The 27941-nt window shown below is 42.0% G+C and overlaps 1 protein-coding gene across 1 annotated transcript; it reads left to right on the plus strand.

The window, feature by feature from the left end:
- Window positions 1-1951: 1951 nt before the first annotated feature.
- On the plus strand, window positions 1952-27927 carry LOC310775793 (GTPase IMAP family member 7-like; the record flags this gene model as incomplete). Its single annotated transcript, XM_083635926.1, has 13 exons — window positions 1952-2019; window positions 2104-2220; window positions 2306-2457; window positions 2869-3009; window positions 3301-3358; window positions 3480-3608; window positions 3797-3889; window positions 4245-4336; window positions 4495-4534; window positions 7770-7866; window positions 25235-25325; window positions 27100-27743; window positions 27856-27927. Coding segments are annotated over exons 11-13 (717 nt in total). The 5' UTR covers window positions 1952-2019; window positions 2104-2220; window positions 2306-2457; window positions 2869-3009; window positions 3301-3358; window positions 3480-3608; window positions 3797-3889; window positions 4245-4336; window positions 4495-4534; window positions 7770-7866; window positions 25235-25324.
- Between the last annotated feature and the right edge of the window lie 14 nt (window positions 27928-27941).

The following is a 27941-nucleotide window of genomic DNA, read 5'->3' on the forward strand; positions in this document are numbered from 1 at the left end:
AAACCTTAATTTTTTCTTTGTAAATTTTCAGAGGGGAAGGACAATCTTCTGCGTACCCCTGTTGCCACTCCCAACATCCAAACTGACAGCATTGTGTCTTCATTCGTAGCGCAATCATATGCAATTGATGGCAATGACAAGGTCATTTATCAAAATGTATGCACTTTCCTTTTGTGTTCAATGTATTTATGAATGAACTGTGTTAACAATTACTAATCTGTCATGTGTGTATTTTTTTTTTTTATAATGTTTTTTTTATTTTTTATCCCATTTTATCCCCCGTTTAGTGCTCATTTGATTACTCAATCCTGGTTGCTACTCCATCCTCTGCCGATCTGGGGAGAGCCGAGACTGTTTCCATGCATCCTCCGAGACATGGGCAGTCAAGTCAGCCGCTTCTTTTCACCTGCCCGAGGGAGCTTCACTGGTAGGACATAGCACGTGGGAGGTTCACGCTATTCCAACCAGTTCCCCTCCCTCTGAACAGGCGCCCTTAACGATCAGAGGAGGAACCATATAAGCAACCAGGATGTTGCAGGTTTTTGTGAAGGGGGTTCCTATATGAAGGAGACCCCCGGGAGGCACGGGGAGAACATGCAAACTCCACACAGAAAGGCCATTTTGCCGACCCCACCCGGGCGGTGGGCACTCGAGGACATGCGGACGGGCATGCATTCCTTCAGTGTTCACATCGGTCCAGGTGGGAATCGAACCCACGACCTTCGAGCTGTGAGGCGATAGTGCTTACCACTGCACCACCGTACCTCCCTTGTCATGTGTGTATTAAGGAAAAACTGAAGGAGTTGTTGTCAGGATCTCGGAACGCAGATCAAGCCCTGACTCATGCCTCCAGACGGTATCCTGTGTCGATAAAAGACATTGCCAGTGTGTGCCCACTGCAATTGTTGGAACAGTGTTCTATGGTTATGCCATGGCTGACTGATGACGTAAGTGTAGATAAAAAATGTGTTTGTAAGTAACATATGAAATGAAGTGAACTGTAATGGCAGTGAGATCATTGTTTGTAAAGCTGACCTGTTTACCATATACTTATCACTATTTCTGAATTTGATTATAATAACTCTATTGAATTGCAGGCTGTTAACTACCGAGTAGCACAGCTGGCTCAGGAAGACATGGTAATACATTAAAATTTCCTCCATTTTCCTCCTTCCCATATTAATGCCTTAAGGTTTACTAAAGTATTGATGCTATATTTTCTGATACAGTGTGGTTCTTTGGGAGACTTTGATTTTATTTTGTGGCACCGGGAATGGACTAGGAGTGGAGCAGTCAGTGACCAGGTTGTGAAACGCATCCCTGTAAGTTCTTTTTGTGATTCTTTTGAGCATAATAGAAGACAATGTAGAAATTAACAAAACACATCTGCTCTTAACATGGACTGTGTTGTCCTACCTGATGTTATTGTTTTACTATAGGTGTCAGACAAGATATTCCTCCCAAGAGTTGTGGGTCATTCCTCTCCAGAGACGGGGAACCATTTCATTCTTTGGGTGAGCCACCAGTAATTTCAAGGTGTTATTTGATCATTTCGCTTTTATTGATTTGGACACATTTTGTTTTGTTCACCAGCCTATGTCAAATGAGGCAGACACAGTAAAAGCCATAACCTTGAACCTTGACTGTGACCTACATCTAAGCTTATATCAGTGTAATTACAAATGTGATATGTTTTGGAATGTTGTAATGACATATTCAATTTTTGTAGGTGTTGGACTTCAAAGCCAAACTGATTAGGATCTATGATTCTCTTGAGCTTTACACAACAATCAATAAGAATGACATGGACCTCCTCAGGTAAAGGGAGAATTACATAACATACAGCATCTATCATTTTTAGTTAAGTTAATGTGACAGTATGATCAAACTAAATGTTGCTACCTTTTGTTTTGTAGGAATGTAATTAGATTTGCTGGTGGCCTTAAAGGTTGGACTGGGACATATCCTCCACAGTGGAAGCAGCAGGACTCTGTTAATTCTGGAGTTTTCGTTTGTTCGGTGAGTTGCTTGTTGCTTGTCTTCCTGTTCAGTACATGTGTGGTATGAGGGTTCATCAAAGTCAATTGTTCTGTTCCCGACTAGGCAGCTGCAAATGAAGTACGAAAGGTTGAGGTCACTGTGGAGCCTCTGACTCTCAACCAATGTAGGATTCTGCGGATGCACCATGCTGCCCAAATGGTGAAAAATGTGAATGCTGAGGTTAGAAGAATTGATCTCTTAAGTCAAAATATATACTGGTAATAACAGAAATGCAGTGATTATAGAAAAGGTCTTTGTTACACAGGACTTCCCACCTACTCCCGAAGAACTGCAAAAAATGAAGAAAAAGGAACTTCGACTGCAGCAAGCTGAATCAAAAGACAGCGACTCCAGCAGCCATTGCCTGGCTTGGAAAACAAAAATATGTTTGTTCCAACGAGCAACTGGGACAAACAAGTATGTACCACAGAAATCACTACTCGACTTCAGACTTAATTTTTCTATTTATATAGCACTTTATACAAAACGCAGTTGACGACATCAGTTATCGTTAAGTCACATATAATATGTGTTGTAGCCAATTTCGATGTGTGCTATAATTTGTGTGTTTGTGGTATGGTTTGGTCGGTCTACATTGGGTGATTAGCTAGCTGCCTATGCCCTCTAGTGTGTAGGTGATGCAACTACACCAATTACCGACCAAACCACACCACACACACACACACAATGTATAGCACACATCAAAATTGGCTACAACAATATGAATATATGGAAAAGCACATTTTTTAATATGTGAAATGGATAAACACGATAGCACTTTAAAAGGTATTGTGGAATATTGGTTGTCCCTCTTATGTTTTCCAACAGTGTATTCCATAGCCACATTAAAGAATACCAAAGGGTACAATGCACAGCATGCAAAAGCTGGATGCATTTTCAGTGTGCTGGAGTGGAGGGCGACTGGACAACGAAGGATTTCTTCTGTGGATGCAACATTTTCACAGATGTGTAAGAATAATCTCATGCATGTCAGACCCGTTGCTGCCATTGAAATCATAGTGATAATTGTAATAGTTGTTAAACAAGAGTAGTATGGAGTAATTTCCCTTAATGTGTCAAATCACTTTTAGTTTATTTACATTTCATATATTGTGTGTGTCACATGAGGAGGTATAATTACTTAAAACAAACATTATAAAAGTAATGAACAAAATATTTGGTAAATTGCGTTGTGGAAGATTTACATGTACAAATACAAAATAAAATGTAAAATGTTGGCAATGCTTTGGTCTTAAACAGAGACGACATACTTCAGTCTGTTGAAGTGGAAGACATTCTAACCGATGAAGAGATAAAGGTAATAACACACATTGGGGATTTCGTCAAGGTTTTCTCACCTAAATGGAATTCACTACTTGTACATACAGATCAGACAGGTAAAAAGCAATGTACATCTAAATATACATCTAATATTGCAGGACTTAGAAAAACACCTGCGGAGTGGGCATGTTCTCTCAAACAGAATGTATCTGTGGAACAACAAAGGATTCGATCCAACTCTGTTGAACTATTACAGTGAACCTTTCACTGTATTCACTGACATGAAGGTATGTAGCGGTAGTAGTTTGTACTGAAGTGTTTGTAAAGCTGTCAAATGTAATATACTATAAACTTTTAATGTCACTTCACTATTGGCAAATTTTACACAGCTTTGAAGTTGTGTGTTGTTAATGTCTTCTGTCGGCATGGTATATAAAACAGGTTTTTCCATTTTCTTCTGTACTTGATACCCCAGACTGAAGAGATGATCCAGCGACTGGAAAATATCCTGTCGGTGCCTGGAACAGTGGATGAGCAGCTATTCATCACAGATGTCCTTTTCCGAGAGGTGTGCTATGAGGATATGTACAAAATTAACATTTGGAACACTAATTACTTTTACATTAAACACGAGTTATGTCATAGGCCTCTAAGAGCTACGAGTGCCAATACACTCTGGAGAACATTATTTGGAGAATACATATCACACTTGCTTACAAATGTAAGCATGACTCCCTACAAACAGTAATGTAGCTGTTAGAATCAAAACTGTACTACACAAGTAATCCATTTAAGGGAAAACAGATGTTTCCAAAGAATGAACACTTCATTGTGGTTGAAGCTGTAAGTTTTTCAAATGCTTCTGATTGTTATTGGAATTGTTTGCATTATAATAAAAATAATATTTCTAATTTTTTGTGTAGGTTTTAATTCAGTGGTTGCGAACCAAATGCAACATGTGCCGACACATAGCGGAATCTGTACTTCTGCAAAAAACATCATCCAACGATAAAAGGTATAGAACATTGTTTGCGTTGTGGGTATGCACCTATTAGCTACATCATTAAATTAATTCAGCCACTCGTGGCATGTAGTGGTTTTGCAGATCAAGTTGACATCACTGTAGTGACGCAAAGTGGCCCAGGTTAATTTATAGATTTTCTTTTTCTCCAGAGCTGCAGAGATGACTGCAGACACAGACAGCAGAGAAGAGGTGAGATATTATCACCCCCCCCCCCCCCCCCCCCATAAAAATGAACTGACAAAATCTATCATGATGTGTGTGTTGCAGCCAGAGACTGATGCTGGAATGTCGTTTGACTGACAGAGACTTTATCACTGCACTTAACAAAAACTAAGCTTCTTACAATGAAAAGCAAAACAAAACAAAATAGTTCTTATTTTAGTCAAGTCAAGTCAATATTTGTATAGCACATTTCATACACAAGGCAACACAATGTGCTTTACATACAGGGATAATACACTGTAAAAAAAAAAGCAGAGAAATACAATTGACAAAAATACACACGCACGCACACACACACACACACACACACACACACACACACACACACACACACACACACACACACACACACACACACACACACACACACACACACACACACACCACAACCAAAAGGCTATTCATAGGCTGTCGTAAAAAGAAAGGTTTTTAGCCTGCTTTTAAAAGTTTTCAGTGTGGGGGCCTCTCTCAGGTCCCTAGGCAGGGCGTTCCATCTTTTTGGGGCATAAAAATTAGTGGTAGCTGCCGCTGCCACTAATTGAGCCAGGCCCTATGCTTCGTTGCTGTGATCAATGCATCTAATTCCTTGTCACTGCATTTACTGTATGTGGCAGATACAGATATATTATTTTCAGACATCCGTCTAAATAGGGTCGCTCTAGAAACACCAAGGAGCTTGGTAATGCAACTTGTTGGTAGACCCATTTCTACAAGATGATCGAGAGTCTCTACTGACACGGCAATTCGTGGACGGCCATGATAACCTTTTTGCAATTCTACTGTTATGAATGTCTGTTGATTCTCTCTGTCCTGCTGGAGAATGGTATTCAGATCTGAAAGAGCAGAAAGTATATGCTCTTCTACATCTACAATGTCACCTAGAGCACTTAATAATACTAAATAATGGTGGCAGGCAAACTGTAGCCCTTCCACATCAACAGGTTGCCTCTCCAAGATGCTTGACAGTCGATCAACCTTTGAAGGATGTCACGCCTCAGTGATTCCTAGAGAATAAATAAAACATGACAAACATGGATCGGATAACTGTTAGCTGGCTGAGATTAAATCACATAACTTCAAAAAAAGGCACTTTTGGTTTTTTAACACTCCAGCTAATGCATAATATAAATTATATTTTTGTTAAAAAAGTTTTTTGTGTTAAATAAAACTATTCTGACAGTAATCATTGCTATAGAGTGTTCAGTAACTGTGGTCTCTCCATCTCTTTAATCCATCCATTCATCCATCCATCCAGCAGACTGACTACAGAACCAAGGCCAAGTATTGAGAGTTTAAGTGGTTAAATGTCTGAAAATACACATGAAATCTATGAAAAGGTTTAATCTGCAACACAATTTTATACAATTGTAGTGGGGGTCCCTGCTTCATCTATCTCTCAGCTAAGGGGTCCTTGGCTTGAAAAACACTGAAGACCCCTGCTTTAATCAACAGAAAATACATTTTCAGGTGGCTTGCCAATTTAATCAAATCAGGAGAAAGTAGGCTACCCATTTATTAGCTTCAACTTTATAGGGATCCTGTATGAGTTCTCTCTCCTGATTGGATACAAATTGGTATTCCAACTTGAAAATGCATTTTCTTTTCACTAAAGAGCTGGAGAGATGGGGAGACTGTTACTGAACAAACACTATATTCTGATAGTTATCATTGCTATAGAGATATTCAACAGCATTTTTACCAAAATAAAATCACTTACTGCACCTTTTAAGATTGAACGTGTCAGAATTTTCCAATGTATACATTTTTAATTAATTAAGCATGCCAAGACACTTACAGCTGTTTGAGCACCAGCCATGCCAGGTTGGGGTTCACCTCAGCTTGAGGTAACAGACCCTGTAAAACAATCGATTTATTTTTAAGACCTGCAGGTATTCCCCCACACATAAATATGGCGTAATATGCCGTTTTCCAAAACAGTTATGGATCATTGTTACAAAATAACAGTTTCATGGTTATGGTCTGGTTAGGTTTAGGCACAAAAACCACTTGGTTAAGGTTAGGAAAAGATCATGGTTTGGGTAACTTTCGACATCTACTTCCTCAAAACAAGGCGACCATTGTCGTCATGGCAACAATAAACAACACGTTTCGCAAAGGCGACATTGTATCTCAGTTTGGAGAAGTCTTTCGACATTTTAATATTACTTCTCTTCAGTGGAATACATTCATACCTCAGTCAAGTAACGTTAATGTAGGCTATAACATTAGCCATGTGATCTGCCGGTCCATGTGGTCTAATTTGTTTTAGTTTAGGGGACCTTGACATGAAAAAGTTTGAGAACAGTGTATAAAGGCAGATACTTTATTGATTTTTTTTAGCTATGTATTTTTTTATTTTTTGTAGCCTATTATTCATTTATTTTGCTATTTTGTGCTTCTAGCGCACCTGGAGCTTGTCAATAAACCATCGTCCCATTGGCATTGGCTCACGTGAGCATGGGCGCCTGGCCCATCCCGAGCCTATGTGCGATTCGAAATAACTAGTGTCCTCTAGTAGAGAGTGGCGTCAGCGGAGGACCAAAATGCGCCAATGCGTCATTAGCCAATGAACAGCTAGGAATGGGTCTTGCGCTATGTTTGCATGCTAAAATAAAGCTGATAATGTACAATTTGATTCAAGGGGGGGAAAACCCATAGAGTACAACACAAACTGTCTATTTTGCTGCAACTCGACAGTGCTGCTTAATCCAGGTCCTTACTTCCTGGAACTCTTGAGAGTAAAAAACTGGTCCATTGGCGTGAATGGAGATGTCGGGACTCTTCTATCTACACAGCTCTGGAAAAATTACGCGTCGGCGGTGGGTAGGAGCCGACAGTCCGATTTCCCTCCAAAATTACCGCTGCTACCCGTCCGGACGTCAACGCTCCGCCCTACGAAGCTCCACCCAGCACACGGCTCACGACATTAAACTGTAAACACCAATGTAGCCTTCAAAAATAAAAGCATAGAGCGCTACAACATGTCAGTTTCAGTTTGATTTGACAGTGTTTGTGTCAACTTTTGTATCTGTTCTTGCAATTGTTGTTCATAAATTGATCCAATAATGTTGTACGGTATGTGATTAGAAGAAGAAGAAGTACAGTATGTGATTGGAGTAGCCTACGTTTATTTTGAAAAGCAACGAGAGGAAGTCCTGCAAGTAATTTTTGGTAACTTACTTTTTTTCCTGACTGCATGCAGCTAGATTGACCGACCTCGCTGAAGTGCCTAGTCTGCCGGAAACCCAAAGAAGAAGAAGAAGAAGAAGACCTCGCTGATCCACTACCTAACTTCCACGGTAAATCTGTTAATTAATCATTTTAATCACATGAAAATCATTTGCCAACATGTTGAGAGTACAATTGGCCTCTGTGGAACAACTTGCAAGTCAGGAGTTGCGGAAGGAGGAAGTAGTGTTGGCGGGAGAGTTGCTGAAAGTTTCCAAATCTGGTTGTGCTTCACTGTTTTTTGGATAAAGTTTGACTGAATAACGATATTTCACTGTGGTGCTGCTGACGTTGGGACTGTTTAGTGGTAGATTTGCGGGGAATATCGGTAGGAATATCGACCGACGGCGCCGGTGTTACGCGCAAATCAACCCCCCTGTACATGCGTGCCCCCCCCTGTGTAAATGCATGCATCCACTAGGGGGCGCATGCACTCCACCATTGAATCTGCCTGTCTTGACTTACTTGAAGCAAACTCATTGGCAAACTCGAGTCTGCACATGTCTGCTGCGGAGGCGGGGCTTGGTGGGGAGGCAGTTTTGTCCGACCAGCAAACAAGCTTTGTTAGAATGAATACACCCAGGTGTATCTTGCTAATACGTTGAATTACCAGGAGATTCATGTTGTATTCTTCAACTTGAAATAGATGAAAACATGCACATCCAAGGACCGAGACTTCGGGTAGGTGCTGAGACGAAAAAATATAACAGTGAAACAAATGAAAAAATCGCTCGCACACTAAAAGGACTCCTTTTTGATAGCTTTATTGCACCAAGTGCAGTGGTAACGTTTCGAGCCAAACAGCTCTTCGTCAGACAGTATTCTTCAACTTCAATTATTTTTTATTGTCACTTTTTACTGTGATTGTAATTTTTTTTCCTGATGTAATTTCATGTGTTCCATTGTTGTATTGTTTTATCTCTTCTATTTCTGTAAAGCACTTTGAATTGTTTTTGGCATTAAATAAAGTTGCCTTGCCTTGCCTTGCCTTACCTTGCCTTCAACATTAAGCTTCTACTAAGGCCTCAGAATCTTTCATAAGCATTCCTTACCCAGACTTGTGCTAGAGTCAAAATGGTTTTTCGTCAATATTCTGTTGTTTTCTATTTGGTCAAGTACTATTTTAAATAAACAAGTTAAATGCAATTATTAGCCTCATTTTGATATGCAGGCAGGCTCCTTCTTTCTTTCTGTGTTCAAAGCAAGTCACAAGGCTGTCTGAAATAAAACAGATAGCCTATAGGTTTTAATCTAGTTAGTGACAGATGCTGAAATGCTATTATTTTCAAGCAAAACACATGTAGGCCTATTCCTTGTTGATCAGTCTACCAACCATTAATACATGTTATTTCAAGAACCTTTGCTTGTTGCATTCTCTCACACATGCAATACATGAAAGAGACAGACATGGTTAGCATGATGATTGTGAGAAACAACCTGCAACAAGGTGTGGTCAATCTAATTGTGCCTGTACAGAATAGAAAAAATTGCCTCTTCACATTAAGTGTCTTTCTAAAGGATATTAACACAATAAATGCATGAATCTCCCAATTGAGGAATTTATCATCAGAGAGCTTGTAATCTTGACGTCAAAATGACCACTTACGGTCATATTGTGACCCCAATAAAGAGGAACTAGGAAGACTAGAGCAAGGTGTTTGGTTTTCCCAGTCACCTGGTGGCAGAAATGTGGTACAGCAGGGGACACTTCTGCATGAGGCGTACACATAGACAGTGGAAGAGATGTGAGGTCTTGGGGACAAGCATGTATGGGAGGGCAGAATTGCCCATAGAGAGGAATTAACTAATGCAAAAGACAGCAACAGTCATCAAAGCTCTCTGTGGTGCAGTGGTTTAAGAGCTGACTTTTGGCTGCAGAGGCCTTGGGTTCGAATCCCACTGTCTGTTGCATGTCTTTATAACGGTTTGTCTACTTACTTGAAAGGCCATGCATTCTTTAGTCGATTGATTGATTGATTGATTGATTGATTACTAACACCTAGGGGTGTCACGATACACTCAGTTCACGATACGATACGTATCACGATACTGGGTTCACGATAACGATACGATACGATACGATTTTAACAATATTTTTTTAAACTTGAATAATGACAATATATGACTGGAAAAGTAGTATTTTATTTGAAATGCACAAATACAAAACATGCTGTTGTGGGAAATTGTTATTACAATAACAACTAGAAAAAACATGAGATTGGAGATAAGGCTTATCTTGAAATAGAATGAGTTACACCGTCACTTAGATTTACTTTGAACTAAAAGGTTTCTCAGCAGTATAAATTCTCATTATGCATCTTCAGTTTTTCTTCAAACTCAAACAACAAGACTTTTCTTAATCTATTTTTTATGCATCTTCAGTTTTTCCTGTCAAGTAAACAGTTTTGCCAGAAACTCAATTGAATTGTTTCTCTCCTGTATAACTTCTCATGTGTCTCTTCAGAGACTTGTTCAACTGAACTACTTTCCACACATTGAACTTCAACAAACAAAGACGTTTCTTAGTCTATTTTTTGAAAAAAAAAAAAAAAAAAAAAATTTTTTTTTTGCGATATGAGATTTCATCTCAACGATACATATCGTGACGTTTTACTATCGCGAAATTTCGTGGGACGATATATTGTGACACCCCTACTAACACCTATTTTTACAGTCCATCCTTTGGCAAGAGATGAAATGTTGGTACTCCAATTAATTCAAAACCTAAATATAGGCTACATTTGGAAACCTTTCCCTTTAAATGGGCTAGTGTGTACAGACGAGACTTGATGAGGTTCCATTCTTTTATAAGCCTCCATGGGAGAAACATTTGTACACATGGTGGTGGAAATGCGGTACTGCAGGGGGGCCTTTTTGTCCAGACACAAGTGGAAGGTGAGGAGAGGTGTTTAGACAGGGGGGACAATCATGTATGGGAGAGCAAGGTTGCACATAGAGAATTAACTAATGCAAAGCAGCGTGAATGCCACAAGAAGTCTCTGTGGTACAGTGGTCTAAGAGTTAGCATTTGGTCCATGCTGCAGACTTGGAGGCCATGGGTTCAAATCCCACCTGTAATCTTTGTTGCTTGTCCTTATTATAACAGAGTATGTCTACCTACTTGTAAGGCCATGAATTCTTTAGTTTATTCATTTATTTATTTTACTGACCTGTTTTTACAGTCCATCTTATGGCAATCTAAAGAGACCTAGAGATGAAATGTTATTTATTTATATATTTATTTATTTATGTATGTATGTATGTATCTATTTATTATCTATTTATTTATTTATTTATTTATCTATCTATCTATCTATCTCACTAGCACCTGTTTTTACAGTTAAACATAAGCCTCCATGGGAGAAACTACACATGGTGGTGGAAATGCGGTACTGCAGGGGGGCCTTTTTGTCCAGACACAAGTGGAAGGTGAGGAGAGGTGTTTAGACAGGGGGGACAATCACATACGGGAGAGCAAGGTTGCACATAGAAACGATTTAACTAATGCAAAACACACCAACTGCCATTAATGGTCTCTGTGGTGGAGTGGGTTAAGAGCTGACTTCTGGTCCATGTTGCAGATTAGGGAGGCGTGAGTTCAAATCCCAGTTGGAATGTGTTTTGCATGTCCTTATTATAACAGAGTATGTCTACAGCACGTAGCCTATAGCCTACTTGTCAAGTCATGATTTTTTATTTATTTATTTTCTTAATTACAAAGACACGTTTTTACAATCCAACTTTAGACGGTTTTAACTTGACAATTGCCATTCTAAATTGTCCCTAGCTTCCTTCCAGTTGCAGTGTTTGCTAATACAATAACTGACAGGAATTAAGCTAGGTTTCAAACTGTTCCCTAGCAACATCGTTCCGTGAAAACTGTCTATATTTAGTGAGATTTGAGGATCTGAGGTAACGTACTGCCTGCCTGTAAATGTAGCAGTGTTTTTATGTCCAGATGACACCTGGCGGCTAAAATGTGGTACTATGGGGGGCAGGTCTGTCCAATGCGTTTGTTTACATAGGGGGGGCGCGCATGTACAGGGGGGTTGATTTGCGCGTAACACCGGCACGGTATTCTTGCCGTATTCTTGGCAATCTGCGACGGTATGACAGGAGTAGGTATGGAGGGGATTGTGGAAGGAGAGAGGGGGAGAGGAATAGGGAAGGGGAATCAGCAGAATAAAAGAAAAAAGGGGTCTGGAGATAGTTTGAGTGCAACGGAGAGTGAGGGGGGTGATGAGGATGAGCCTCAGCAGCCGAAGGAGAGGGTGATAAATGTAGTGGTGAGATTTGTGGAAGAGGGGGGTGTAAAGAAGGTTGAGCCGATGAAGTTAACAAATGCCATTAAAGGACAGGTTGGAGAGGTGGGGGATGGAAATTTTCTTATAGGGTGTTGTAGTGAAGCTGATGTGGGGAAGGCAATGCTAATGAAGACTGTGGTAAAAATCAAAGTAGCTAGAGTAGTAAGAGTGGGGGAGAAGAGGGACGGTGGGTGTAAGGGGGTTATTTCTGGAATACCTATTACAGTTAGTATGAAGGAGCTGGTGGACAAGTGAGTAAGGAGAATAGGTCAGTCAAGAATGCTAAAAGAACGACAAGGGGAGCTGATAAAATAGAGACTGAGACTATTTTGATTGAGTTTGATGGCAAGGTTCTCCCAAATGAGATATATTTCGGATTCATGATGTACAGTGTTAGGGAATTCATTCCAAAGCCAATTAGGTGCTTTAACTGTCAGGAATTTGGGCATATGGATATGGTGTGCAAAGGGAAGAAAAGATGTGCTAGATGTGGTGGGGAACATGACTATGGGAAGTGTGGGGTTGGAGTGGGGCCAAAGTGCTGTAACTGTGGGGGGGAGCATATTGTTGCTTACTGGGGATGTGAAGTTATGAAGAGAGAGGTTGAAGTGCAGAAGATAAGAGTAAAAGAGAAAGTATCCTATGCAGATGCAGTTAAAATGGCGGGTAGGCAGGAGAAAGTGAGATATGTTAGCAGTAATCAGGAGTGTGGGAAAGAGCAGGCGACAAGTATTATGCAGAAAGTGGAAAGAAAGATGGAGGAAGAGAGAAAGAAACTGGTGACGTTCATAGCAGGAGTGATAAATGCGACGGTAAATACAACATCTAAGACAGAAAGGATTAAACTTATGATTATGGCAGCTGTCCGTCATCTGGATATGAGAGGGTTGGGATGGGAAGAAGTCAGGGATGAGTTGAATGCAAGTGCAGAATCGCAATGTATTGGGTGATAGTCACAATTTTAATCCTCCAGTGGAATGCAAGAAGTCTGATTGCGAATGGGCAGGATTTTAAGCAGTTCATTTACAGTAGGAGGGAGAAACCAGACCTGGTTTGCATACAGGAGTCATGGTTAAAACCAAATCTAGATTTTATAATAAAGGGATATGTGGGAATAAGGCGGGATAGAAAGGATGGGGTAGGGGGAGGATGTGTCACCTTTGTGAGGGAGGGCATTCCGTATTAGGGATGTTCATCAATTATCGAAAATCGATAATTGATCGTTAAGGATTGGAATCCTGTGGCATTTGGATCGATTTTTAAATTATTAACTCATTGAGTGCCAATGACGACTATAGTCGTCAATTCGAATAGTAACGTAGAGTGCCAAAGACGACTAAAGTCGTCAATTGCGTTTTTTGACGGTGGGACGTGGATCAAAGCCTCGTGCATCTCCTGTAAAAATATTGTAGCTATTGAAGGTGTATAACCTATTTTACGGACCCATTAGGTGGCGACAGTGCTCTCCAGATTAGAGAAAGTTGAGGAAAAAAAGCAGAAAAAGCCCCGTGATTAAAGAGAAACCGATGCATGAGCCAGAGCGGCACAGCGAACCAGGCACTCTGGCTGCCTGGAGCCAACGTTAGCTGCGAACAGCAGTCAATCCGCTCCCACAAATGAGCCCCTCTGTCTCTGCTGCATAGTTTCTCCACACGATTAGCCGCCAGAAAATAAAACCAAAGCCAAACCATTCTCATGAGAATGGTTTGGCTTTTCATTGTCACACTGGGAGCCGGCGCACAAGGCTGAGTGCTCCGAAAATAGACTGGGTGCAGCGCACTTTGAAACGCGCAGCAGAAAGCCTATAATCGGACGCAGCTTCATCCCAGCTCACAACCGAAACCCCAGAAACGCAGACGAACGCGAGCCCGATCCAGACTCCCCCGACGAGCGGCCGCCATCCGAACGTGGATCCGTAAGGCAGCAGAGCCTGCCATAGCAGGCAGCAGAGACTCGCCTGACACACGCAGCAGCCAGCAGAGCGAGCAGAGCCACCAGAGACACTCCCACGGAGGAGGAGTTTGGAGTTGAGGGGGGTGTGGGTGCTGTTTATTGAAGGAAATTACTGTTCAGATGTTTCAGGTCAGAAAATATTAGCTTCAGAGTCAGTGAATGTGCTTGAAATGCTTCATTTCACAAAAGGCTGAATATCTCAGCTTCTAATTTGAAACGTCTGTTTTTGCTGAAAACAACCTATATTCTCCGGCTCATAACTAAAGAACGGAAAATGGTATCAATAAACTTTTTTTTGCTGATGATACAATAGAGTCTCCTCATTCTTTGTGCGTGTTCGGTGTTTACATAGTAATATCACACAATATTCTGTGGGCCTCGAGAAATCACTGAAAACGCTCTGAAACTCTGGCACTGGGAGCGTCCGTTCTCCAAAAGTGGCTGGCACTCACAGAGTTAAAAAAATAAATAAAAAAAATAATAATTTGGGACTAGGTTTGGGTGGAATTCGTTCCTCCTCGCCCCACTCCATTGCACAGCCGACTAACGTGAGGTGGAGCTTCATATAGTCTCTAGTTTTCTGGCTGGGCACGGGCCTTTGTGCCAACAAAACTGTTTTAAACATGGGAAATTCACACCGGCAAGCGCCGGGGACAGCAGTGTTGGAGAGGAGACACATTGAAATAAAGAGTTCATTGAGGAGAACACATTGTCTTTCGTATTTTCTGCCATAGGCATTCATTTTGTAAAAAAAAAAAAAAAAAAAGATTGAAAATTTTCAAGTATTAACACATTCACTGCCAGCCGTTTTTTTTTTACTGTAGGTAGCTTCTGCCAAAGGTTTTTTTTGAGGATTCTGGCTCATCTTTCAAGACCCGAGGATTCTTTTCTGCTAAGATTTTGTGAACACAAAATATCTCAAAAGAACTAATAGAATGTGTGCTTTCTCTGTCTAAAAGAGTTAGTTTGTAGAGTTAGTAGTTATGTAGGCATTAGCACTTAAATACAGCATGGTTTCAGCGTCTGAAAATTTAAGCTGAGATAAATAGCTTTTTGTGAAATTCGATAGAACAGTCACTTTAACCATTCATTTTTGGCATCAGTAAGACGTCAGACATCTAAACAATAGTTTTGAACAGTAATTTCCTCCATAACAGCAGGAAACCCCCCTCTCCTTCAAACTCCTCCCTCCGTGTGTGTTCTTCTTGGCTGCAGCGGGCGTGTCACAAGCTCGTTTCTGCTGCTGCTGCTGCTGCTGCTCCTGTCTGCTGGCGGCCGCTGGGCAAGTCTGGATGGGCTCGCTCGTTTCTTGGGGTTTCGGTTGAGTGCTTTGATGAAGCTTTTGCGATTCTGGTCTTATTTATGCTGCGTGTTTCAAAGTGTGTTGCACCCATAATCTATTATGCAAATTTGCAATCCCCCACCGCCAGCAACCAGCGCGAAAACGAAAGCGTTTTCGCCAATCCATTTTAGAGTATGAGAATGGTTTCATCGCGCGTTCCCCTGCAGTTTTGGCTCGGCTTTTTCTAGTCTGGAGAGCACTGTCGCCACTTAGTGGGTCGGTGGAATGGGTTGTACACGTTCGGTGGCTCCAATATTTTCATAGGAGATGTAAAAGGGGTTGATCGACGTCCCACCGTCAATTTTTTTTTTTTTTTTTCAAGACGAGATATCTCGTCAACGGCAGTCAACCGGTTTTTTTTTTAAGACGAGATATCTCGTCAACGGCAGTGAACGTGTTAATATGATCGATAATTGATCGTTAATTTTCACCGATTATCGATTTTGGAAAATTTTCAAAATGAACATCCCTATTCCCTATAGAACTATAGATGTTGGAAATGAGTTAGTGTGTGGGTGTGGAAGTGTGGGCAGAAAGGAGGAAGCTGCTGGTTATACATTTCTATAATCCATGTAGAAAGTTAGAACTCAGTAAGATGGAGTAAGTAGGAGGAAGTGGAGGTAGCTATGTATGGTGTGGGGACTTTAACGCACATAATGTGTTATGGGGGAGTGACAGAACAGATTACAATGGGCAGGTAGTGGAAGAATTGTTAGATGAGAATAATTTAGTAAGTTTGAATGATGGAAGAAGCACAAGGATAGATGTGAATTCTGGGAGGGAATCTGTGTTGGATTTGACATTAGTTTCTAATACTTTAGCTCCATTGTGTGAGTGGCAGGTGTATCAGGAGGGGACTATTGGGAGTGATCATTTTCCAATATTTACTAGAGTAAAGATAGCAACGGGACAGGTCACAGAGAGCACAGGGGGGAAATGGATTTTTGGAAAAGCTAACTGGGGGAAGTTCATGAGTGAGTGTGAAAGAAGTCTACAGCAGGTTAGTGACAGTATGAGTGCAGAAATGATGAGTTGTGAAATAAGTGAGGGTATAATATCAGCGGCATTAAAGGACGGCTTTACCGTGGGGAATATGAATATATATTAAATCTCACGCCCCTAATGTTTTAGAATCCGTTGAAATTTTTGAAATTGGAGCTTCACTGCCTGACCTATCAGGCATCTCTCACATATTTTAGGGAAGCCGGATGACGCGTTACGCGTCATCCGGCCTCCCTCCCCGTTGCGGAACTCGAGCACCTATGAACTACAAGTCTTGTGAGCCATGGTCCCGCCTCTAGAGGTCCTCCACGCCCCTTCAGAGCTCTCGACGAAAAGCAAAAGGCAGCCATCTTGTTCAACCGCATAGCATACTGTAGCTAGGTTAGCTTTCCATAGCTCCTTGCCAAGAGACCATATCTCTGGAACGGAAGCACCAAAAGACACGGGACTGGCGGCATTGGAAAGCTTGTCAAATTTTACATCTAGTAGTAGGTGAGTTGAAGTAAGGAAATCAACGCTGAGCAATGTACCCATTTTTACACATTTTACAGAAAATAGTTACAACATCAGATGCGCGTAACTCCTACGAAAATGCCTTAAAATGCATGAATTTTTTTTTATGAAGACATCTCCCGACATATATACATCGGTTTAAATTTGGTGCAATTTGGTGCAATTTTATTTTCGATTTATTTTCTATTTTTTCTTGTTCTCTTGTTTTATTGTCGAAGCCTTCTTCTTCTTCTTTGAGTTTTATGGCGGTTGGCAAACATATATGTGCATTACCGCTACCTACTGGAGTTTGATATCAGCCAAATGCCTGAGGGGTGGGCATGTAAACGAAGGCCACGCGAGCCCAGTGCATTGTGGGAAATGTAGTATTTCGGGTCCCCGCACCCGCCCCTCCCCTCCACCACCACCCCCCCCCCCCCCCCCCCCCCCCCCTCCACACAGAGTGGATTTCTGGTGATATCTCTGGCGGGAAACAACCAATTTCAAAAATTTAAACGGATTCGAAAACCTTAGGGGCGTGAGATTTAATATATATTCATATTCCCCACGGTAAAGCCGGCCTTTAAGTTCTATTCCTAGAAGTAAAGGAAGGGCAAAGAGAAAGCTAGTTCCATGGTGGGATGATAAGTGTAAGGCAGTAAAGAGTAGAAACAAAGCATTCAAACTGGTTAAAAGAGCTCATAATTATCAGCATGTGATACAGTATAAACAAGCTCAAGCAGTGGTTAGGAGAACAATAAGGCAGACAAAGAGGAAGTATTGGAGGGAGTTCTGTGGGTCGATAGGGAGTAGCACTCAAATAGGAGAAGTCTGGGGGAATGGTAAGGAAAATGGGGGGAGATAGGAGGGAATGGAGTTATCCTGTGTTGAGCTCGGGAGCAGGTAGTGATGTAGCAGTAAATAATAAGGAAAAGGCTGAGCTAATGGTTAAGACCTTTGTTAATGTACATAGCTCCAATAGTTTGACAGAGGAGGGAAAGAGAGGCAGGGAAAAAACGAAAGCTGGAAATATGGAGGCTCTAAGGAGAAAGGAGAGTACTGAGAGTGAGATGGATTTACCATTTACTATGGGGGAGCTGAGGAGAGCATTAGCAAAAACAGGAATGAGTGCACCAGGGAGTGATGGAATATGTTATATAATGGTTAAACATTTAGGAGAAGGGGAATTAGAGAAGATGTTAATGTTATTCAATAAAGTATGGAGGGAGGGGAGAGTCCCTATGAGCTGGAAGGAAGCCATTATAATTCCAATCAGGAAGCCTGGGAAATATCCTAGTAACCCAGGAAACTACAGGCCCATCGCTTTAACATCCCACATCTGTAAGTTAATGGAAAGGATGGTCAATGAGAGGCTCATGCACTTTCTGGAAAGGAGGGGGTTGGTGACAGAGTATCAAAGTGGCTTTAGGAGAGGCAGGGGGACAATGGATTCAGTGTTGTGTTTAGAGGATGAGATTAGGAAAGTGCAGGTAAATAAGGAGATAGTGGCTGCAGTGTTTTTTGATGTAGAGAAGGCGTATGATATGTTGTGGAGGGAAGGGTTGATGATAAAACTGCATAGGATGGGAGTGGAGGGAAATACTTTTTAATTGGGTTATGGATTTTCTAAGTGGGAGGGTTATCCAGGTTAAAGTAGGGTCAGAGGTTTCAGGGAAACGTGATAGAAAATGGTACTCCCCAGGGGAGTGTTATTAGTCCAACGTTATTTTCAGTTATGATAAATGATATTTTTGAGGGTATTCCAGCAGGGATGGGGAGGTCGTTGTTTGCTGATGATGGGGCCTTGTGGAAGAGGGGAGGGAATTTAGAGCATATAGTCAAGAAATTACAGGAAGGGATAGATCGGGTGGAAAGATGGGGATTTGAGTGGAGTTTTAGGTTTTTGGTGGAAAAAACTAAAGTTATGTTCTTCACAAATAAGAAAATTAGGGAAGCGAGAAATTTGAAATTATATGGAGTTAATTTAGAAAGAGTAGAGTGTTTTAGGTTTTTAGGAGTACATTTTGACCCCAAGCTAACATGGAGGGAACATATTGCTAGTGTAGTAAAGAAGAGTAAAAAAGTCATAAATGTAATGAGGTGTCTTGCAGGAGTGGATTGGGGAGCTGATATAGAGTCAATCAAATATATATATATAGTAGGGATGCCTTTATCGATTAGTTTTCCTGTCGATTACCCTTAAATTCTGAAGACGATTAGTCGATTAGTCTATAAGCAAAAAAAAAAAAAAAAAAAATTAAAAATTAATTTTAAATTTTTTTAAATTAATAATAAAAAAAATTAATAATAATAATAATCAGGACGCCATCTAAATTGACCATAATTTAATCTATGTCAAAACATTCAACATGCAATTATTACATGTATTTATTTGCATTATCGTGCACACAGGCAACGACTTTCTCTTCCAGTTTCCAGTCACTGACTGCTTCTCGCAGGTGTGCTGCCAGATTTTCACCGCTATGCCTGTCCTCCATGGGGCGGGTTTGTAGAACACAGCTACAGAGCTGTCCACGTTCGTTGATGAAATGACAGGTTATTGTCACGTATGCTTCTGTTGCAATGGACGTCCAGATGTCTGACGTTATTGCCACACACTGTGCCTCCTCTAACTGCTGTTTAATGTACTCAGTCATTTTGCCATGGCTCACCTCCACTCTGGATGTTATCAAGGTGCGCCCCGGCACGGTGTATGCGGGCTCGACAAAGTTCATCAACTTGCGAAAGCCTTCGCCCTCGACAAAGCACAGTGGTAGCATATCGCGGGCAGTCATCTCAGCGAGGAGTTGTGTGATCGTTTCGGACCGGCGAGGGTCACATCGTCTGCGGGGTTCTGCAGTAAAAGCTGTGATACTGGTCTGCCTGCATCATCTCCTCCACGCAAGTTTACGTCGAGATGCTTGTTCTGAAGGTGGGTCCTCATTGCAGTGGTAGAGTGGTTATATGCAAGCTTGAGAGAACATAGCCGACACACAACCTTGTTGTCTCTTTCTTCATCAAAGTATTGCCAAACTTTGCTAGTTTTCTGTCGCGTGGCCATTGTTGCTCCTCCTTTGTGTACTTCTCAACTCCTGTCCTCTGTGTGCGGGGAGGGGGGCGGAGGGGCAGTTGCCTTCAGTGACCCTGGGAATTCTACTAGCGCATGGATGACTGACGGTGAAAGACGCAAAAAATAAAAATAAAATAGTAAAATAATTGTCGATTAGTAATTTTCACTCCGACTAGTGAGTGTGTCGACGACTAATCGATTAATCGATTATTTTGCGGCACCCCTAATATATAGTATTAATCCGGTCAAGAATAGATTATGGGTGTGTGGCATATGGGTCAGCAGCTAAGACTGTGTTGGGACAGTTAGATGTTATTCAGGCTCATGCTCTGAGGATTTGTTTAGGGGCAGTGAAAACAGCACCAGTGTGCGCACTCCAAGTTGAGGCAGGAGAAATGCCGCTGGGGTTAAGGAGGAAACATCTGATGGCTAATTATTGGATAAATTTAAGGGGACATGGAGTGAGTCATCCGACTAAGGGGGTTTTGGAGGATTGCTGGGAGAGGGGTAAAGGTCAGAAATCAAGTTTTGGGTGGGTAGGTAGGAAGGTGGCAGAGCAAATGCATATTCATGAGGAAGAGTTTGGGCCAACGGTGTTGTGGCCAGTGAGACCGGTGTGGACTTTGAAGGAGGCGAGGGTGGACATGGGCATTTTGGAAATAAAGAGCAGGAGTAGACAGGTAGATTTAGTGCAGGAATTCTATACTCATATGATCAGTCAGTATGGGAACTACTTACAGATTTTCACAGATGGGTCTAAGGATCCACAGACACAGGTACCAGGGGCGGCGGTGGTGATTCCCAGTAAGAGGATAGAGATCAGTAAAAGAACATCAGATTATTTAAGTGTTTATGCAGTTGGGCTAGTGGCAATTTTGTTAGCGTTAGAGTGGGTGGAGGAAGGGGTGGAAAATAAAGTAATAATTTGTAGTGATTCAGTGGCAGCGTTAGCAAGTATTAATAATGGAGCAGGGAAAAGTCATCAAGATTTAGTATATGAACTGTTGTTTGTTAATTCAAGGTTAGATAGGCAGGGGAAAACTATAAAGTTCATGTGGGTGCCAGCTCATGTAGGAATCTCAGGTAATGAGAAAGCAGACAGGGCAGCAAAGGAGGCGATCAGGAGAGAACAGGTGGACATTGACATCAAACTTTCAAAATCAGAGGGGAAGAGTATAGTATGGAGGGAAATTGTTAAACAGTGGCAACAGCAGTGGGATAGGGCAATAAAAGGGAGACATCTGCATAATATACAAAATAAAGTGGGAGTGGTGGGGAATAGTGGGAATAATAGGAGTGAACAGAGAGTTATAAGTAGATTGAGAATTGGTCACAGCAACTTAAATGGAACACTTAGTATAATAGGGAAGCACCCAACTGGGCAGTGTAGTCAGTGTGAAGGGAGACGGTGGAGCATGTTCTGATCTCATGCAGGAGATATGAAGCAGAGAGGGTGACAATGATGACTGGACTGCAGAGACTGGGACAAATAGAGGCCAGTGTGAAGGGTATAATGGGATGTGTGGGGGTAGTGGAGGGGAAGAAAATAGTTGTCAGTTTTTTGAGAGGAACTGGACTGTTAACAAGACTGTAATGGATTAGGGGAACATTGGATGTATTAGTCCAGAAGGAGGCGGTAATGCAACATGTTGGATGCCAACCGCCGTAAAACCAAACAGAAGAAGAAGAAGAAGAAGAAGACTTGCAAGTCACTTTTGTAACATAACACAAGAACTGTAGCCGTCAATTTGGTATGGTCAGATCAATGCTAGGGCTAGCCTCAACGGAGAAGGAAGAATGACTGATGTGTCTGAGTGTAGACTCTACTCAGACAAACTGCTAACGTTATTAAGCTAACCCGGACCTAGACCCACTATTGTCTGGCCCGGTGTCATGCCGAGTTTTGCACCCCCGCCGAGAATTGCACCCCCACCATATTTGGGGGCTCCCAAGTTGCATAGCCATATAGCTAGCCAGCTAGTAGCTAGCTCGGGAGCTATGCTTTGGAAAGACAAAAAGCTAATGGCTAGGTAGTGCTAAGCCGCTGCAGCTGTTACACGTCATTGACAAAGACGCACTCTCTGATTGGCCGATCACGGCAGGACTGATGTTGGCAGTCACGCCGTCACTCATTGGCTGCGGGTCTGCGCGGGTCTTTCAATCGCCCCAGAAATCGATTTGAATGGCCCGTTCTGGGTTTACCTAGGCTACTGCGCCACGCCTCTTCTGCGTAAAGCGCATTTCGGGGCCTAAAACCATGTTGCTATCTTCCCGAGGCAGGCGCAAGGCGCGTTTTTTTGCGTTTAACGTCAGTTTTTGCGCCTAAGGCCACTGCAAAGATAGGGCCCGATGTCTCCCACTGATGCCTCCACTCTCTTCATGTAATGGAGTCTGCTGCCACACATTTGATGGAGTGCTCATTCCTTCACCTGGTCTTTGTCTATACATTCTCAGGGTATTCTTTTGACATCTGTGTTTGTTTTAGCAAAAATACCTTCACTGCTTAGACATCAAGACACAACTTTGTAAATACAATGGTAGAAGGCAGCCATTTCCAACCTGTGTGCCATCAACATATTGAAAGTGGGCCACCAAATAATTTACAAAACATAATTCTTGCAAGGCAAAACACACTATTATCATACTATTATGTATGAGAATCGATTTCTCCATTGTTGAATGATTATTTTCTATAATTTATTTTTGCCCTTCACTTTTAGTTTCTCATTTGTGTGGTGCTGATGAACAGCTCCTTTCATCATTGAAGTAAAAAGTGCTGTAACAACTTTAAATTTAATTAATTTAAAGTCCCTGGAAACCAAAATCCACAAAAACCTTCTAACTATTCAATTTAGGGTCTTATGTGAGTAATTGTCTGCCTCTGAAAAGAGAGAGAATTACTTTCAACCCTAACCCCAAAAATCTACACTTTTCTACAAGGTCTGGATTTCCATTTCCTCATTGAAGAGAGCGGAGCGCGCGGTGCTAAAATGCAGGATCTTATCACGTCATAAGATTTAATCAAATCACATGCACGCACGCGCACACACACACAGTAGCGCTGTGCACTCGCAGCGCAGCGGCGAGTGTGTTCGCCGAGCAACGCGCGAACACACACACACACACACACAGACACTCCATCTCTCTTTCCTTCTCTCTCTCCTCTCTCTCTTAACGGAGAGCGAGGTCTCCTCCGAGCAGTCTCCTCCGAGAGAGAGAGAGCAAAATACCTGCTGCAGACGGGACACGCCCACACAGTCCGCGGGAGAAAATACACTCTAAAATGTAATTGATTCTCATGACTTTTGCCATGACTGTCAAACCTAAATTTATATACTTTGCGACGTTCATCATCGTTCAAATTTGGCTGGTGGCTTATTAACATAGGTTCCTGTGATGTGATGAACTCAAAATGCTAAATAATAAAAAGATATTTCTGGTTTCCAGGGACTTTAAATGTCGCTTCTTACTGTTCCCTGGCCATCTCCCTCATACTGTTTAGGGTCAGATGTGGGTCATGGACATTTCTGAGATTTTCTAGTGGCCATGAGTAAGAAAGGGTTGGGAACTGCTGCTACAAGGCTATCACTATAATGCAATACTAGTGTAAATATCTTCAAGACCTGGCTCCTGGTTACAGGCTTGGCAAACCAGCATTTCTCTTTTAATTCACTTCTTAAGGCACTCTTTTTGTGATAGACCATTTATTCTAATTTTTGTTTAATGTATTTTAGTGCCTTAAAGGGATAGTTCGGTTTGTTTGAAGTGGGGTCCTATCAGCTAGTTCGATACACTAACGTAATTAGGTACAGTGTTCAGGAGTGAGCACTCAGCGCAGCAGCCAAACCAGCCTTTTCTCTAAGTACGGAGGTCAACAACTAAAACGTAATTTAGCCACCTAAAACAACGCCCACCTAAACAAATCGATATCCGTGTACATGCACGCTCTATTTTGACAATTTTCAGCGCTTTACTTTTCCGCAAAACAGCAGTTTCATTCGGCACTGCTTTTTCTCCCAACCGTACAACTACCGTATTCCTCCGCTAAAAGCCAGCACAGAGCACAGAGCCGCGGTTTACAAAACAGGAAGGCTTAGAAGAGAGATAAAACACTGACTTACTTTAGAGACAACAAGTCACCTGGCCTCTCTGGTCTGGGACGTTTTCCACAATTTATCCTGGGAATGGTGAAAAAGGTCTGCAGGGCACCCCGGCATTTAGGCAGCAGGCGCATCTCTTTCTGCCTGTTCACTCTCTGCAAAAGTTCCTCTTCTGTATTCTCTCTGGTTCATAATTGTATCCTCTTGTCACCAAGGTGAATGGAATATCATCCTCGCTATCAAAATCACTCATATTTTTGTTTGTGTATTCTATTTGTTGTGTCTTCACTAACAAACCGGGAGAAATAAAATACCCCCAAATAACTGCGGAGTAATCCATTGCGGCGGCTCTGTGCAGGCTTTTAGCGGAGGAATACGGTAGTTGTACGGTTGGTAGAAAAAGCAGTGCCGAATGAAACAAACCGAACTATCCCTTTAAAGGGATAGTTCGGTTTGTTTGAAGTGGGGTCCTATCAGCTTAATTTAGCCACCTAAAACAACGCCCACCTAAACAAATCGATATCTGTGTACATGCACGCTCTATTTTGACAATTTTCAGCGCTTTACTTTTCCGCAAAACAGCAGTTTCATTCGGCACTGCTGGGCTGTGGTTCGTCTCCGGCGGCCTGCTCAACTGCCTCTCCTTCCATACGGCACAATTCCTCCGCACTGTAGTCTGGCTCATATGGCGTTCAGTAGCCCTGAATGTCAGAGTTTATTAGCACAATTTGGAAATCGTCTTCATCCATATCAAACTCTTCAATTTCAGCAGGAATATTTCCTTCAGCCATGGTTGAGCCATGGTGAGCTAAGTTAGCTAGCAGTCGATGCGGGGCAGAAAAGATGGCTGACGGAGTGTTTTGATTTTGGAGCTGTGGAGGCGCGTGGAGGCCCCCTAGAGGCGGCACCATGGCGGCACATACACAAAAGAGTTGTAGTTCCAATCGACAGCTCTTCCGCATGTGTGGTACACCACTCTGACGCGGTCGTGACGTAAAACGCGCCAGAGCGGCGTACTAAAAATGTGAATGATAAGGGAGTACAGCCAAGAGGGTTTAGTGAGGGGAGGTAAAGGCTGCCCATCTAATCATACCGCTGACATTGTAATGATACAAATCTGGTTGAAAATCAGTAAAGCCGTCCTTTAACCTTCTGTATTCTACGTTTATGTGGCAGATATCTACGTACCTGGAGACGTCAGACGCCAGAAATCAGCGGCTACCGGTGCATGAACCCCCTGTGTTGCAGGCTGCAGTCTGCAGTGCAAGTGAGTTTGTGATTTTTATGCCTCCACCGGCGATAGCCAGGCCGGAGGCATTATGGATCCAGGTTGTCCGTCCGTCCGTACGTACGTACGTATGTCCGTCCGTACGATGTTTGTTAACGCAATATCTGAGGAACGCCTTGACGGAATTTCATCAAATTTGCCTCAAACATCGACTTAGACTCAAGGATGATCTGATTAGATTTTGGTGGTCAAAGGTCAAAGGTCAAGGTCACTGTGGCCTCTCGAACGCCATTTTCAAGCTTGTTAACGCGATATCTCAGGAATGCCTGGACGGAATTTAATCAAACTTGTCTCAAACATTGACTTGGACTCAAGGATGAACTGATTAGATTTTGGTGGTCAAAGGTCAAGGTCACTGTGACCTCTCAAACGCCATTTTCAAGCTTGTTAACGCGATATCTCAGGAATGCCTTGACGGAATTTCATCAAATTTGCCTCAAACATTGACTTGGACTCAAGGATGAACTGATTAGATTTTGGTGGTCAAAGGTCAAGGTCACTGTGACCTCTCAAACGCCATTTTACAGCTTGTTAACGCGATATCTCACGAATGCCTTGACGGAATTTCATCAAATTTGCCTCAAACATTGACTTGGACTCAAGGATGAACTGATTAGATTTTGGTGGTCAAAGGCCAAGGTCACACTGACCTCTCGAATGCCATTTTCAAGCTTGTTAACGCGATATCTCAGGAATGCCTTGATGGAATTTAATCAAACTTGTCTCAAACATCGACTTGGACTCAAGGATGAACTGATTGGATTTTGGTGGTCAAAGGTCAAGGTCACTGTGACCTCTCGATCGCCATTTTCAAGCTTGTTAGCGCAACATCTCAGAAATGCCTTGACGGAGTTTCATCAAATTTGCCTCAAACATCGACTTGGACTCAAGGATGAACTGATTTGATTTTCGTGGTCAAAGGTCAAGGTCACTGTGACCTCACGAATGCCATTCCCAAGTTCGTTAAAGCGATATCTCAAGAACGGCTTGATGGAATTTCTGCCAATTTGGCTCAAATGTCGACTTGGGCGCAAGGATGAAAGGATTACATTTTGGTGATCAAACGTCAAGGTCACTGTGACCTCTCCAACGCCATTTTCAAGCTTGTTAACGCCATATCTCAGGAATGCCTTGACGGAATTTCATCAAATTTGCCTCAAACATTAACTTGGCCTCAAGGATGAACTGATTACAATTTGTCTCCTCCAAATTTTCAACCATCTCCCAAATCTCTTTTCAAGGTCAAATTTCAAGGTATTTGGTCCAGGATGAGAGCAGAAGAAAATAAAATCCATTACTTTTGTGAAAATTTGCTGGGAGTACTGATAAAGTGTTTATAATGTAAGTTAATGGGTCCATCTGATGGACCAATGGTAAATTTAGGTCTAATTTCAAAACAAGGTCTTTGGATGGTAGAAAGATGATAGATAGGGATGATTTTTGTAAAATACCCCAAAAAAAATACCTAGCCTTAATTTCAGACCATTTAGTAAAAAAATGTCCAAACGGCCACCACGCGAATGTAAGAAATATCCATCAGATGGATCAGTAGGGTACAAGGGTTTAAAAAAAAAAAAAATCTAAAATCTAAACTAACCTTAACTTGTACCACTGTTCCTTCAGAAGTTGTAGTTATCATAGACTGTGTTACATAGTTGATTGCTCTATTGCTGACAAAAATGTGTTATTGTAAGTCGCTTTGGATAAAAGCGTCTGCCAAATGACGTAATGTAATGTTATTTTTCTCTTCTAGTGTCAAGGAGAATTGTCCTGTTGGGGAAAACTGGAGCTGGGAAAAGCAGCGTAGGCAACACCATATTTGGAGAGACTGTGTTCGACACAAAGAATTCGCCCAACTCTCAAACAAGTATGTGTAAAGCAGAGTCCAGATCTGTCGAGGGAAGAAGTGTTACTTTGATTGACACTCCTGGATTCTTTGACACAGCCAATTCTGAGCATGCGATATTCAGCTGTATCACAGAGTGCGCTCCTGGGCCTCATGCTTTTATCATTACGTTGAGGGTGGAGAGATTCACACATCAGGAGGAGGACCTCATCAAAAGAATTTGTGAAGTAATGTCTGAAGAAGTTTTACGACGTGCTCTCGTTCTCTTTACCTATGGTGACAATCTCCTTAAAGGAGAGACAATTCAGCAGTTTGTCAGTCAAAGTAAAGCTCTGAGTAACCTCGTGAAGAAGTGTGGAGGTCGGTGTCATGTCATTGATAACAAGTACTGGGACACCCAGCAGAAGAGCAGCCAGCAGGAGAACTACCGGAGCAACCAGTTCCAGGTGCTAGAGCTTCTCCACTCAGTAGACAAGATAGTTGAGGTAAACAATGGAGGCTGCTACACCAATGAGATGCTGCAAGCAACAGAGCGAGAGATACAGGAGGAAGTGAGCATTTATAGGCAGTCATCAGGAAACGCATCACAGGAAGAAGCCAGATGTGGGGCTAAAAACAATGTATCTCAGAAGTTGTTTGTCAGATTTGCTGGGTCTGCGACAGGAGCAGCCCTGGGAGCTTTACTGTCAGCAGGACCAATACCAGAAGGGGCACAATCAGAAGCAGGATCAGTAAAAGCAGTAGGATCA

Source organism: Poromitra crassiceps, assembly GCF_964638095.1.
Source record: "Poromitra crassiceps genome assembly, chromosome: 4".
NCBI classification, from domain to species: Eukaryota; Metazoa; Chordata; class Actinopteri; order Beryciformes; family Melamphaidae; genus Poromitra; species Poromitra crassiceps.